Source organism: Trichechus manatus, unplaced genomic scaffold, assembly GCF_000243295.1.
Source record: "Trichechus manatus latirostris isolate Lorelei unplaced genomic scaffold, TriManLat1.0 scaffold00084, whole genome shotgun sequence".
NCBI classification, from domain to species: Eukaryota; Metazoa; Chordata; class Mammalia; order Sirenia; family Trichechidae; genus Trichechus; species Trichechus manatus.
In genome coordinates this window covers 7400232-7416477 of record NW_004444020.1, presented here as the reverse complement: position 1 = coordinate 7416477, position 16246 = coordinate 7400232, and the positions used below count along the sequence as shown (strand labels likewise).

At 37.7% G+C, this 16246-nt stretch overlaps 1 protein-coding gene across 2 annotated transcripts in view; it reads right to left on the bottom strand.

The window, feature by feature from the left end:
• The window catches only part of PPP2R3A (protein phosphatase 2 regulatory subunit B''alpha), a 247366-nt gene that overhangs the window by 93353 nt on the left and 137767 nt on the right, over positions 1-16246 (bottom strand). For both annotated transcript variants that reach the window (XM_004381424.2, XM_004381425.2), the window contains one exon: positions 12916-13018. In XM_004381424.2, coding sequence (XP_004381481.1) covers positions 12916-13018 — 103 coding nt within the window. The remainder of the gene's footprint in view (positions 1-12915; positions 13019-16246) is intronic.

Below are 16246 nucleotides of genomic sequence, written 5' to 3'. Positions count from 1 at the left end.
AAATCTTTATGGAAGCAGACTGCCACATCTTTCTCCCATGGAGCAGCTAGTGGGTCTGAACCACTGACCTTTCGGTTAGCAGGCAAGCACTTAACCACTGTGCCACCAGGGCTCCTTTACAAGGTCCCTAGGTGGTGCAAAAGGTTTGTGCTTGAATGCTAACCCTAAAGATTGGCAGTTCAAACCCACCCAGCAGTACCACAGAAAAAAAGGCCAGGTGATCTGCTTCTATTAAGATTACAGCGAAGAAAACCTTATGGAGCAGTTCTACTCTATAATACATGCGTTCACCATGAGCTGAACTCCACGGCAACTAACAACAATGTTTCTTTTGCACAAATGAGCAGATGTACGTCTATTTGTTTATATCTCCTTCTTAAAAGTAGCATATTATATTCTTTTGTACTTTGGTTTTTTTCACTTTACAGTATATCCTGGATATCACTTCAAATCAGTTCATAAAGATCTTCCTTGTTCTTTTTTAACAGCCACACAGTACTCCATTGTGTGAATGTAACAGTACAGATACTCTCCTATATATGGGTATTTAGGTAGTTTCCAATATTTTGCAATTACTAACAAAACAGCAATGAATAACCTTTGGAGGTTGATCTTTAGCATGGGGGGTGGGCAATGGTGGCTTAGTGGTAGAATTTTCGCCTTCCATGTGGGAGACCCAGGTATCATTTCTAGCTGATGAACCTCATGCACAGCCACCACCCATCTGTCATTGGAGACTTGTGTGTTGTTATAATGCTGAGCAGGTTTCAGTGGAGCTTCCAGACTAAGACAGACTAGGAAGAAAGGCCTGGTGATCTACTTTTGAAAGTCAGCCAGTGAAAACTCTTTGGATCAGAATGGACCGATCCCCAACTCACCATGGAGGTGATATAGGACTAAGCAGTGTTTCATTCTGCTGTGCCTGGGGTCTCCATGAGGTGGGGGCCGACTCCATGGCAACTAACAACAACAACATCTTCAGTGTAGATTCCTAGAAGTGTGATAGCTGGGTCAAAAGGTAAGGGCATATTAGTTTTGTTAAGTATGGCCAAATTTTCCTCCAGAAGGACTGTGCCAGTATGAGAGTTCTTGTTTTCCCTACAGCCTTGACAACAGAATGTATCCTCATACTTTAAATTTTTTTTGTCAGAATGATAGGTAAGAAATGGTATCTCAGTGTTGTTCAATTTGCATTTTTCTGATTGTGAATTTGGACATTTTTTCTTATGTAGAGGGCCATTTTTTATACCTCTTTTAATGAATTGTCTGTTCACATCTTTTTATTTTTCTAAAGTGTTTTGGCTCTTTGTCTTCAATTTTTAAAAGTTCTTTAAATATTAAAGACATTAGCCCTTTGACTGTGGTACATGTTGCAAATATTTTTTTCCCAGTCTGTCAGTTGCCTTTTGACCTTGTCCATGGTGTTTTTTTTCTTGCCATGCAAATTTTAAAAACGTATGTAGTTAAATGTATCATTTTTTTCTTTTATTGTCTCTAGATTTTGAGTTGTTAGAAAGCCTTTCCCTAGGCCCAGGTTAAACAGGAATTCACATGTTTTCTTCTAGTACTTGTATGGTTTTATTTTATACATTTAGATCCCTAATCCATTTGGAGTTTATTCCTGGGTATGGTATAAGATATGGATCTAACTGTAATTGTATTTTTCCAAATGATTATCCAGTTGTTCCAATAATATTTATTAAAAAGTCCGTCCTTGCCTTAGTGATCTGAGATGCCACCTTGATCACAGACTAAATTTCCATAGGGTAATATATTTTAGGACTTTGTATTCTATTTCTCTGGTCTATGTGTCAATTCATGCAACTATATCACATTAGCGTGATTATAGGAGTTTTATAGTATGCTTTAATGTTGGTAGGGCTATTCACCCTCATAGCTTTTCTTTTTCAGTGTTCCCTGGATATTCTTTTGTATTTTATTTTTCATATGAACTTCAGGATCAACCTTGTTGCTGTTATGTGCCATCAAGTTGATTTTCAACTCACAGTGACCCCTGAAAGACACTAAACTAGACCTGAAAACATGGAAAGGCATCCTGTTCTTAGACAGGATGACTCAATATTGTAAAGATAACAGTTCTCCCTAAGTAAATTTAAAAATTCAAAGCAATTCCATGCAACCACAATAAAATATCAATATAGTATTGAGTTTTATTTTCAGTTAATATAGTTTATTGGTATTTTTATTGGGATTGCATCAAATTTTTATTTTAAGAGTGGTTAGTGGGTTCGAATTGCCGACCTTTCGGTTAGCAGTCGAATGCTTAACCACTGTGCCACCAGGGCTCCTTATCGCATAGGTGTGTTGTTGTTAGGTGCCGTTGAGTCGGTTCCCACTCATAGCAACTTTGTGTACCACAGAATGAAACATGCCCAGTCCTGTGCCATCCTCACAATCGTTGTTATGCTTGAGCCCATTGTTGCAGCCACTGTGTCAATCCATCTTGTTGAGTGAGGGTCTTACTCTGTTTTGTTGACTCTCTACTTTACCAAGCATGATGTCCTTCTCCAGGGACTGGACCTTCCTGATAACATGTCCAAAGTACCTGAGATGAAGTATCATACCCTGCTTCTCAGGAGCATTCTGGCTGTGCTTCTTCCAAGACAGATTTGTTCATTCTTCTGGCAGTCCATAAAAAAACCAAACCAAACCTGTTGCCGTTGAGTTGATTACAACTCATAGTGACCCTACAGGACATAGAAGAACTGCCCCATAGGGTTTCTAAGGAGCAGCTGATGGATTCGAACTGATGACCTTTTGGTTAGCAGCCAATCTCTTAAACACTTTGCCACCAGAGGTCCATGGTATAGTCAATATTCTTCGCCAACATCATAATTAAAGGTATCAATTCTTTTTTGGTCTTCCTTACTCACTGTCCAGCTTTTGCATGCAATATGAGGCAACTGAAAACACTATGGCATGGGTCAGGCACACCTTAGTCCTCTAAGTGACATCTTTGCTTTTAACACTTTAAAGAGGTCTTTTGCAGCAGATGTGCCCAATGCAATACGTCATTTGATTTCCTGACTGCTGCTTCCATGGGTGTTGATTGTGGCTCCAAGTAAATGAAATCCTTGACAATGTCAATCTTTTCTCCATTTATCATGATGCTGTTTATTGGTCCAGTTGTGATTTTTGTTTTATGCTGAGATGCAATCCATACTGAAGGCTGTAGTCTTTGATCTTTATCAGTAAGGACTTCAAGTCCTCTTCACTTTCTGCAAGCAAGACTGTGTCATCTGCACATCAGTGTGTTAATGAGTCTTCCTCCAATCCTGATGCTGCGTTCTTCATATAGTCCAGTTTCTCGGATTATTTGCTAAACATAAAGATTGAATAAGTATGGTGAAAGGATACAACCCTGACGCACACCTTTCCTGACTTTGAACCATGAAATATCCCCCTGTTCTGTTTCAATGATTGCCTCCTGGTCTATGTACAGGTTCCTTATGAACACTATTAAGTGTTCTGGAATTCCCATCCTTCACAATGTTATCCATAATTTGTCATGATCCACACAGTTGAATGCCTTTGCATAGTCAATAAGACACAGGTAAACATCTTTCTGGCATTCTCTGGTTTCAGTCAAGATCCATCCAGCAATATCTCTCATTCCACGTCCTTTTCTGAATCTGGCTTGAACTTCTGGCAGTTCCCTCTTGATGTACAGCTGCAACTGCTTTTGAATGATCTTGAGCAAAACTTTACTTGCATGTGATATTAATGATATTGTTCGATAATTTCTGCATTCTGTTGGACTGCCTTTCTTTGGAATCAGCATAAATATGGATCTCTTCTAGTTAGTTGGCCAGGAAGCTGTCTTCCAAATTTCTTGACACAGAAGAGTGAGTGCTTCCAGTGCTGCATCCATTTGTTGAAACATCTCAATTGGTATTCCGTCAGTTCCTGGATCCCCTTTTTCACCAATGTCTTCAGTGCAGCTTGGACTTGTTCCTTCAGTATCATCAGTTCTTGATCATATGCTATCTTCCAAAATCGTCGAATGTTAACCACTTCTTTTTGGTACAGTGACTGTGAATTCCTTCCTTTTTTGATGCTTCCTGCGTCGTTCAATATTTTGCCCATAGAATCTTTCAATACTGCAACTTGAGGTTTGAATTTTTTCAGCTTTAGAAATGTCAAATGTGTTCTTCTCTTTTGCTTTTCTAACTCCAGTTCTCATGATTATAATACTCTACTCTGTCTTTTTGAGCTACCCTTTGAAATCTTCTGTTCAACTCTTACTTCATAATTTCTTCCTTTTGCTTTAGGTGTTCTACTTTCAAGAGCAAGTTTCAGCATCTCTTCTGACATCCATTTTGGTCTTTTCTTTCTTTCCTGTCTCTTTAATGACTGTTTGCTTTCTTCATGTACGAATGTTCTTAATGTCATCCCAGAACTCGCCTGCTCTTTGGTCATTAGTGTCAATGAGTCAAATCTATTCTTGAGATGGTCTGCAAATTCAGGTGGGATATACTCAAGGTTGTATTTTGGCTCTCACAGACTTGTTTTAGTTTTCTTCAGCTTCAACTTAAACCTGCATACGAGCAATTAACGGTCTGTTCCACAGCTGGCCCTGGCCTTGTTTTGACTGATGATATTGAGTTTTTCCACTGTCTCTTTCCACAGATGTAGTCGATTTGATTCCTGTGTATTCCATCTGGTGAGGTCCACATGTATAGTTGCTGTTTATGTTGTTGAAAAAAGGTATTTGCAATGAAGAAGCCATTGGTCTTGCAAAATTCTATTATGCGATCTCTGACATCATTTCTATCGCCAAGGCCATATTTTCTAACTACTGATCCTTCTTCTTTGTTTCCAACTTTGGCATTCCAATTACCAGTAATTATCAGTGCATCTTGATTGCACGTTTGATCAATTTCAGACTACAGAATTTGGGAGAAACTTTAATTTCCTTACCTTTGGCATTAGTGGTTGGTGGGTAAATTCTAATAATAGTTATATTAACTAGTCTTCCTTGTAAGCATATGGATATTATCCTATCACTGACAGCACTGTACTTTAGATCTTGAAATGTTCGTTGTGACAATGAATGCAACGCCATTCCTTTTCAATCTGTCATTCCTAGCATAGTAGACCATATGCTTTTCCGATTCAAAATGGCCAATACCGGTCCATTTCAGCTCACTAATGCCTAGGATATGGATCTTTATGTGGTCCATGTCATTTTTGACAACTTCCAATTTTCCTAGATTCATACTTCGTACATTCCACATTCTGATTATTAACGGATGTTTGCAGCTGTTTCTTCTCATTTTGAGTCCTGCCACATCAGCAAATGACGGTCCCGAAAGCTTTATTCCATTTACTTCATTAAGGTCGACTCTACTTTGAGGAGGCAGCTGTTCTCCAGTTGTAGTTTGAATGCCTTCCAACCTGAGCGGCTCATCTTCCAGCACTAGATCAGACAGTGTTCCACTGCTATTCATAAAGGTTTCACTGGCCAATTTTTTCAGAAGTAAACCACCAGGTTTACTTCTTCCTAGTCTGTCTTAGTCTGGAAGCTCTGGTGAAGCCTGTCCACCATGGGTGACCCTGCTGGTATTTGAAATACCAGTGGCATAGCTTCCCGCATCACAGCTACACGCAAGCCACTACAGTATGACAAACTGACAGACGCATGGGGTTGTGTACTGGCTATTTATTGATATGTAACAATTTTCAGTGTAATGGCTATTTATTGATGTGTAACAAATCTAAAATCTCAGTTTCCGAGGATCAGCTTATCTGGATGGTTCTGGCTCACAGTCTCTAATGAGGTTTCAATAAAGTTGTCAGTCAGGGCTGGGAATTCAAGAGATTTTGCACATTTCTTGTTAAAGTTATTCCTAAGTATTCAATTTCCTAAGGAGCCCTGGTGACGCAGTGGTTAAGCACTTGGCTGCTAACCAAAACGTTGGCTGTTTGAACCCACTAGCTGCTCTGTGGGAGAAAGATGTGGTAGTTTGCTTCTGTAAAGACTTACAGCCCTGGAAACCCAATGGGGCAGTTCTACTCTGTTCTACACTATTGCTATGAGTCAGAAATGACTAGACAGTTACAGGTATTTGATTTTCTTTCTTGCAATTGCAGAAGGTTTTTTTTCTATCATTTTTTTCCTCTACGTATATGAAGAGTACTGATTTAAAAAAAATCTGTATTTTTGTTTTTTTATGCTTTCTTATTGATGTATACTTAACATACAAAAACTGCACATGCTTAAAGTAAACAATTTGATAAATTTTGACATATGTATACACCCATGAAACTATCCCCACAATCAAGATAGTGAACATATCTATATCCAAAAAATTTCCTCATACCTCCCTCTCACTCCTCCTTGCTCCATTACACCTGCTGTTTCTAGGCAACCACTGATCTGCTTTCTGTCACTATAGATTAACCCAAACTCGATTGTGACTCACAGTGACCCTGTAAGACAGCACAGAATTGACCAACAGGGTTTCCAAGGCTGCAATCTTTATGGGAGCAGACTGCCACATCTTTCTCCCATGGAGCGACTGGTGGGTTTGAGCTGTCGGCCTTTTGGATTGTATCTGAATGCTTTAACCACTGTGCCACCAGGGCCCCTTTCAGTATAGATTAGTTTGCATTTTTTAGAATTTTTTATGAATGGAAAAAAGGGTATGTACTCTCCCCCACTCCCCTGGCTTCTTTCATTCAGCACAATTATTTTAAGATTCATCCATGTTTCTGTGTTTATCAATAATTCATTCCTTTTTATTGTTGAGCAGTATTTCATTTTATGGATATACCACAATTTGTTTACCCATTGCTCTGTAGACAGAAATTTGAGTTGTTTCCAGTTTTTGGCTGTTACAAATTAAGCTGCTAATGAACACTTGTATGCATATATGCTTTCTTTTCTCTTTAGCAAATACTTAGAAGAAGAATGGCTGAATCATACACTAGGCACATATTAAACTTAAGAAAAACTACCGAATCGTTTTCCAAAATGGTTGTACCATTTTACATTCCCACCAACAGTGTATGAGACTGTTCTAGTTCCATCACATCATTGCCAATACTTGGCATGAATAGTCTTTTCAATTTTAGCTGTTCTAAGTGGTATCTCATTGTGGATTTAATCTGCATTTCTGTAAAGATAAATGATGTTGAGCATCTTTTCATCTGCCTATTTTCCATCTGTAGATCTTTTTTGGTACCATATATATTCACAACTTTTGCCCATTTAAAAAAAATTGGATTGTTTGTTTTCTTATTGTTGAGTTTTGAGAGTTCTTTTTATATTCTGGATATGAATCCTTTATCAGATATATGCTTTGCAAATATTTTCTCCCAGTCTGTGGCTTGACTTTTCATTCTTCTTGCTGCTGGAGAGAAGTTCTTAATTTTGATGAAGTCCAATTTGTCAGTTTTCTCTTTTATGGATTATACTTTTGGTGTCATATTTAAGGTCACAAAGTACTCGCCTGTTTTCTTCTAGAAGTGTTATGGTTTTAGGTTTTACATTTAAGTCTATGATCTGTATTCAATTAATTTTGCATATGGTACAAGGTATGGATTGAAGTTCAGTTTTTTTTGGTTTTGGATATCCAATTTTTGCAGCATCATTTTTGTTGAAGAAACTATAATTTCCCCACATTGTCAAAAATCAGCTGTGCATATACATGAGGGTCTGTTTCTGGATTCCCTGTTCTGTTCCACTGATCTACTTGTCTATCTTGATTTCATTACAATACTGTCTTGATACTGTAGCTATAACAAGCCTTGAGATACGGTAGTATCAATCCTCCAATTTTGTTCTCCTTTTTCAAAGTTGTCTCGGCTATTCTAGGTCCTTTGCATCTGTCTATATGAATTTTAGGATCAGATTGTTAATTTCTTAAAAAAAAAAAGCAGGCTTTTTGGATTTGATTGGGATGGCATTGACTCTATAAACCAATCCGTGGAGAACAAAAATCTAAACAATACTAGTCCTCCCACTCATAAACAAGTTATATATCTCTCTTTATGTTTTCAGTGTACAGGTCTCACACATCTTTTGTCAGATTTATCTCTTAAGTATTTCATATTTTTGGGTGGTATTGTTTTTAAAATTTCAATTTCCAAGTGTCTGTTGGAATGTAGAAGTACAACTGATTTTTGCATATGGATCATGTATCGTATAACCTTGTTAAACTCATTAAGTACAGATTTAGCAGCATCTCATAAATTTTGATATATTATGTTTTCATTATCATTCAGTTCAAAATACTTTCTAATTTCCCTTTTGATCTCTCCTCTGACCCATACATTATTCATAAGAGTGTTATTCAGTTACTAAATATTTGGGGATTCTTCATAGATCTCTGTTATGATTTCTAATTTAATTCCATTGTGGTTAAAGAACATACTTCATACGACTTAGATATTTTTATATTTAGAGAGATGTGTTTTATGGCCCCGAATATGGTCTATCTTAGTAAAAATTCTGTGTGCATGTGAAAAGAATGTGTATTCTGTTGTTGGCTGAAAGTGTAATATAAATGTCAATTAGGTCAGGTTGGTTGATAATGCTGTAGTAGTGTTCTATATCCTTACTTATTTTCTCTACTTTTCTATTCATTATTGAGAGCAGTGTATGAAAATCTACAACTATAATTATCAACTAATTTATTTATCTTTGCAGTTCTATCAGATCTTCCTTCATGTATTTTGAAGATCTGTTATTAGATGCGTAAACATTTAGGATTATCATGTTCTCTTGATGAATTGATATCTTTATTATTATAAAATGACTTTCTTTATCCCTAGAAATATTCTTTGCTCTAAAAACTACTTTGTCTGACATTAATATAGACACCCCAGCTTCCTTTTGATTAGTGTTAGCACAGTATACCTTTTTCTATCTTTTCACTTTTAATCTATTTGTGTCTTTATAATTAAAGTGCATTTCCTCCAGGCAGCATATATTTGGGTCTTATTTTTTTTGGTCCAACCCAATAGTCTTTGCCTTTTGAGATGTCCTTTTGGGGATGCCTTTTATTCACGTACATTTATGTGAATCTTGATATGGTTAGGTTTAAGTTTACATCTTGCCAAACGTCCCATCTGTTCTTTGTTCCCCTTTTCTTCCTTTTCTGCCACCTTATGGGTTAACAGTACTTTTCATGATTCCATTTTATTCCCTTTTTTGATTTATTAGATATAACTTTGTTATTTTAATGGTTCTTCAAAGTTTATAGTATACATCTTTAATTTTACCACAATTTACTTTCATGTTATACTACTTCATGGATTATATAAGAACCTTACAGGACCATGCTTCAATTTCTCTTCTCCAAGCCTTCATGCTTTTGTTGTCATAAATTGTACTTAAATACCACAATACATTATTGAATGTATTAAACAGTGAATTGTCTTCTAAAGAGATTTAAATATTTAAAAAAATCATATATATTTATGCATGTAATTAACCATTTCTGGAGATCTTCATTCCTTTGTGTAGATTTGTATTTCCATCTGATATCATTTTCCTCCTGCCTAAACAACTTTTTAGCATTTCTTGTACTGTGTTTCCACTGGTGATGAATTCTTTTCTGTGTTTTTACAGTATTTTAAAGATGCTGCTCCACTGTCTTAAGACTGTTTACGACATGGAATCTGCTATCATCTTTATCTTTGTTCTGCTGTATGTAACACCTCTCTTGTAGTTTTGGCTTCATAAAGGATGTTGTTGTGTTATTGGTCCACAAATACACATAAGTGTATCTTCATTGTTAATTTTGGCTTTTAGCATTAAAAAGTATCCTTCTTTGTCATGTTTAATATCAGGATCCCTAGCCCTGCTCCATTTTTGTTTCCATTTGCCTGATATGCCTTTGTCCATCGTTTTATTTTTTTGCCTTTCTGAATCACTTTGTTTTAAATATGTCTCTTGTGTACTGTATACAGTTGAGTCTTGCTTTGTGAGCCAACTGAAACTCTTTACCTTTTAATAGATGAGTTAAGTCCATTCACATTAATTGATTTGACTGACATGTTTGTCATCTGCATATTACAGGTTGTTAATGAGTCTTCCACCAATCCCAATGCCACATTCTTCTTCATACAGTCCGGCTTCTTGGATTATTTGCTCAGCATACAGACTGAATAAGTATGGTGAAAGGCTACAACCCTGACACAAACCTTTCTTGATTTTATCCCATGCAGTATTCCCTTGCTCTGTTTGAATGACTGCCTCTTGGTCTACATACAGGTTCTGCATGAGCACAATTAAGTGTTCTGGAATTCCCATTCTTCACAATGTTATCCATAATTTGTTATGATCCACACAGTTGAATGCCTTAGCATAGTCAATAAAACACAAATGTCTTTCTGGGATTCTCTGCTTTCAGCCGAGATCCATCTGACATCAGCAATGATATCCCTCATTCCATGTTCTCTTTTGAATCCGGCTTGAACTTCTGGCAGTTCCCTGTCGATGTACGGCTGCAACCACTTTCGAATGATCTTCAGCAAAATTTTACTTGCGTGTGATTATTAATGATATCGTTTGATAATTTTCACATTCTGTTGGATCACCTTTCTTTGGAATGGGTACAAATATGGATTTCTTCCAGTCGATTGGCCAGGTTGCTGTCTTCCAAATTTGTTGACATAGATGAGTGAGCACCTCTAGTGCTGCATTCATTTGCTGAAACATCTTAACTGGTATTCCATCAATTCCTGGAGCCTTGTTTTTAACCAATGTCTTCAGTGCAGCTTGGACTTCTTTCAGTATCATTGGTTTTTGATCATGTGCTACCTCCTGAAATGGTTGAACGTCAACCAATTCTTTTTGGCACAGTGTCTGTGTATTCACAGAACAAAACATTACCAGGTCCTGCGCCATCCTCATTATGCTTGAGCCCATTGTTGCAGCCACTGTGTCAATCCATCTCGTTGAAGGTCGTCCTCTTTTTCACTGATCCTCTCCTTTACCAAGCATGATGTCCTCCTCCAGGGACTGATCCTTCCTGATAACATGTCCAAAGTATGTGAGATGAAGTCTCGTCATCCTCACTTCGAAGGAGCATTCTGCCTGTGCTTCTTCCAAGACAGATTTGTTCATACTTTTGGCAGTCCATGGTGTATTCAGTATTCTTTGTCAAAGGCAAAGGCATCAATCCTTCAATACTGCAACTTGAGGCTTAAATTTTCTCTTCAGTTCCTTCAGCTTAAGAAATGCTGAGTGTGTTTTTTCCTTTTGGTTTTCTAACTCCAGGACTTTGCACATTTCATTATATTGTACTTTGTCTTCTCGAGCTGCTCTTTGAAATCTTCTGTTCGGCTCTTTTACTTCATCATTTCTTCCATTCATTTTAGCTACTCTACATTCAAAAGCAAGTTTCAGCGTCTCTTCTGACATCCATTTTGGTTTTTCTTTTGTTTCCATTTTTTTAATGACCTTTTGCTTTCTTCACGTATGATGTCCTTGATGTCATCCCAGAACTGGTCTCGTGTTCAATATGTTCAATGTGTCAAATCTACTCTTGAGATGGTCTCCAAATTCAGTTGGGATATACTCAAGGTTGTATTTTGGCTCTTGAGGACTTGTATTAGTTTTCTTCAGCTTCAACTTAAACCTGCATGTGAGCAATTGATGGTCTGTCCACAGTCGGCCCCTGGCCTTGTTCTGACTGATGATACTGAGCTTTTCCATCGTTTCTTTCCACAGATGTAGTCGATTTGATTCCTGTGTTTTCCACTCAGTGAGGTCCACGTGTATAGTCACTGTTTATGTTGTTAAAAAAGGTATTTGCAATGAAGAAGTCATTGGTCTTGCAAAATTCTATCATGCCATCTCCAATGTTGTTCCTATCACCAAGGCCGTTACTTTCCAACTACTGATCCTTCTTTTTTTTCCAACTTTCACATTCCAATCACCAGTAATTATCAATGCATCTTGATTTCATGTTTGATCAATTTCAGACTGCAGAAGTTGGTAAAAATATTCAATTTCCTCATCTTTGGCATTAGTGGTTGGCGGGTAATTTGAATAACCGGTCTTCCTTGTAGGTGTATGGATATTATCCTATCGTTGAAAGTGTTATATTTGAGGACAGGTCTTGAAATGTTCTTTTTGATGATGAACGCAGTGCCATTACTCTTCAATTTGTCATTCCTGGCAGAGTAGACCATATGATTGTCCGATTCAAAATGGCCAATACCAGTCCATTTCAACTCACTAATGCCTAGGATATCAATCTTTATGCAGTCCGCTTCATTGTTGATGACTTTCAATTTTCCTAGATTCATACTTCGTACATTCCACATTCTGATTATTAATGGATGTTTGCAGGTATTTCTCATTTTGAGTCATGCCACCTCAGCAAATGAAGATCTTGAAAGCTTTACTCCACTCACGTCATTAAGGTCGACTCTACTTTGAGGAGGCAGCTGACCCCCAGTCAGATTTTGAGTGCCTTTCAAACTGAGGGGCTCATCTTCCAACACTATATCGATAATATTCCACTGATATTCATAAGGTTTTCACTTGCCAGTTTTTTCAGAAGTAGACTGCCAGGTCCTTCTTCCTAGTCTGTCTTATCTGGAAGCTCTGCTGAAACCTGTTCACCAAGGGTGACCCTGCTGGTATTTGAAACACCAGTGGCAAATCTTCCAGTATCATAGCAACACGCAAGCCACCACAGTACAACAAACTGACAGACACACAGTGGTAACTGATAGTAGACCTGTTTTATACTACAGGTTCTGTGTAAGATTTCATTTAAAAAAAAGGATTTTGTTCCTAAAACAAGTTTGAAAACCACTCTTCTAAAATCTGACCTCTGGATATGTATAGTTTAACTGATATATCTTATAAATTTTTATAAAGCTCTGAAACTCCAAAAGTGGAACCCATTTTCAAAAGGAAATGAAAATTACCTGAAGTAAAGGGATGAAATCCTCCTGTTCTACAGAGCTGCAGCTGGGCTTTGCTAGAAGATAGATGAACTTAGAGGCATCATCGTGATGGTTATTCAGCAACCTATAGAAGAAACAAGTTCTTAGGAAGATTGGTTACTGTAAATAAACAGTGACTGCAACTTCAATAGTTAATAATTTCAGTCTGATCTGAAGGCTGAAATGGTTAATGCATCAAGTGGCCTCTTCAATGATTAAAAAAGGGGAATTTTTCCATGCCCTTAATTTTGTCAAAGGAACTACTGACAAAAAGCTCAGTAACAAGATGGTATAATATTTTTGTAGAATGCTTCTGGGGCTGAGACAGAGTCAAATGAACTACTACAAGTAAAATATGTGTTAACAAAATACACTCTAATGGGAATGTCCATTCAGGTCCATCACAGATATCTAGAATAAAACCCCAGAGCTGCCAATCAGCCAGGAGGGAACACATCAGATGGACCACTATGCACTACGTAAATCATAAACTTCTGCTTGCCCAGGTTGGCAGGCATATTTATGGCCAAGCTGATATGGAGATTTTGAAATCAGACGTTGAAGAAACAAGCTTTAAAAATTAATGCTCTGGTAAGTCTTCTGAGCTTACCTCACCAACAACTAACTGTTGGATATTTCCATTTAGATACTTTATGGTAACAGCAAAGTCAACATACCAGAAACTAAATTTAAAATCTTCCTTTTAAAATCTGCCCCTTTCTTGGACATCTATTTTTGTTAATGGTGGTTCCATTCTGAGTTATTCTGGCTTGAAACTTTGAAGTCATTTTTAACTTATTTTTCTTCTTTAGTCTCCAAGCCAGTTAAGTCTCCAAGTTTTCTTGTTTTTCTGTCTTAGTCATTTATTGAATATTAACTGTGTGCCAGGTACTATGTCTGGCTTTGAGGATACTTGGTTAAACACACACACACACACACACACACACACAGAGTTCTGTGCTCCATAATCAAACCAAAACTCACTGCCGTTGAGTCGATTCTGACTCACAGCGACCCAATAGGACAGAGTAGAACTGCCCTATAGGGTTTCTAAGGAGTGGCTGGTAGATTTGAACTGCCAGCCTTTTAGTTAGCAGCTGAGCTCTTAACCATGGTGCTACCAGGGCTCCGTGCTCCATAAGGAGCTTCTAATTAGTGGAGAGCTGTGGCAATAAAAAGATTATACTCCTGTGTGACGGCCACGACAGAAGTAAGCACAGGGTGTTATGTAAGGACACAAAAGCGCCAGTGAGATGCCCTGAAGTAGAAAAGAAGAGTGATGTGGTAAAGAGGGCAGCATGTACAAATGCCTGGTGTGATAGTGTAGGGAATATCTGGGTGACTACAAGTGTTTCTTACAACTAAAGTGTGGAGTGCTGGTGTCAAAAGACAAGTGGACATAAACATATAGGAATCAGATCCTGGAGGCCCTTTTATGTCAGTCAAGAAGCTTGGAGTTTAGTTTACTCCACAGAAGAATTTTAACTAGGACAGTGACATGATCAGATGTATTTCCTAGAAATATCACTGTGGTAGTACATTAGAGAATGGACTGGCAGGGGAAGATACTGAGGGTAGGGAGATGGTCAGGAGACTGTGGCACCAATCCAAGAAAGAAATGATAAGGGTAGAGGTTGCCAGGCCTAATTACTTGGCAGAAACCATGCAGGCAAGAAGGCAATGGGACAACATATATAAAGCCTTGAAAGAAAAAAATAGCCAACCAAGAATATTATATCCTACTAAACTCTCATTCAAATATGATGATGAAATTAGGACATTTACAGATAAACAGAAATTAAGGGAATATGTAAAAACCAAACCAAACTTACAAGTATTATTAAAGGGAATCCTTTGGTTAGAGAACCAACATCAGACAACAGCCTGAATTGAGGATGTAAGATCACAACAGCCAGATACCAACCTAGGTAACAAGCTCTCAAGGATAAAACAAAACTAACAGATTTACAACAGGGAACTAGAGAGATCAGTCTGTAAATGACAACGTCAGAACAACAAAAGAGGGAATATACAGTGTAGGTACAGAACTTTCAAATGGAAAGGAAGTCAAGGGGACATCAAGTAATAAAAGACTCGTTCAAACTTAGGAAGATATGGGTAAATTTCACAGTAACCACAAAGAAAGTTAATCAACCTACTCATCAAAATAAAAATGAAGAAAAACAAAGTATCAGTAAACACAAAATCAACAAGAACAAACAAAACAAATCCACAAACAAAAGGAATTCAGCACAACAGAGTAAGAGGAACAAAGAAAATGTCAGCACCACAAAATAAAAAGCACTACAAAATGACAACAATAAACTCACACCTATCAATCATCACACTGAACGTAAATGGCTTAAATGCACCCATAAAGAGACAGAGAGTGGCAGAATGGATTAAAAAATAGGACCCATCAATATGCTGTCTACAAGAGACATATCTTAGAAATAAAGACATAAATATTGTGATGGTTAAGGATGGTTAAGATCGTGTGGCAACTTGGCTGGGCCAAGATTCTCAGTGTTTTGGCAGTTGTATAATGTTGTGATCACTTACCTGTTGAGATTTGATACATGATCACCCCCATGATGGGATCTGCTGTGAGTAGCCAATCAGTTGAAGGGGAGTTTCCTTGGGAGTGTGGCCTGCATCGAGTGTGGGCAGACATTAAAGCAGGGCTCAGGAGGAGTAGGGGGCTTTTGCTCATGCTGGATCTGCAGCTGGCTCCTGCTGGTCTGACCTCTGGTAGTTGGGACTTCAGCTAGCAGCTTACCTGCAGTCTTGCCTACCAATCTTGGAATTTGTTGATCTTCATAGCCTGTGAGCAACAGCCCTACTTGGGTTTGCCAGTCTTGGGGTTGCCAGCCCCTGAGGCTATGTGAATCAGAAGAAGCCTCTTTCCTGACCCACGGACTTGGGACATTACAGCCTCTACAACTGCATTAGTCATTTCTTTGATATAAATCTCTCTCTCTATATATATATTTATACACTTTACTGGTTTTGCTTCTCTAAAGACCCCAGCCTAAGAAAAATATATTAAAAAGCAAAGGATGGAAAAAATATATCAAGCAAACAGCAACCAAAAGGAGTGATGATACTAATCTCAGATAAAACAGACTTTAATACAAAATCCACCATACAAGACAAAGAAGGACATTATATGATGCTTAAAGGCATAATCCACCATGAAGTCATAACCATAATAAATATCTATGCACCCAATGACAGGGCTCCAAAATACATAAAACAAACTCTAACAGCACTGAAAAGAGAAATTGACAGTTCCACAATAATAGTAGGAGAC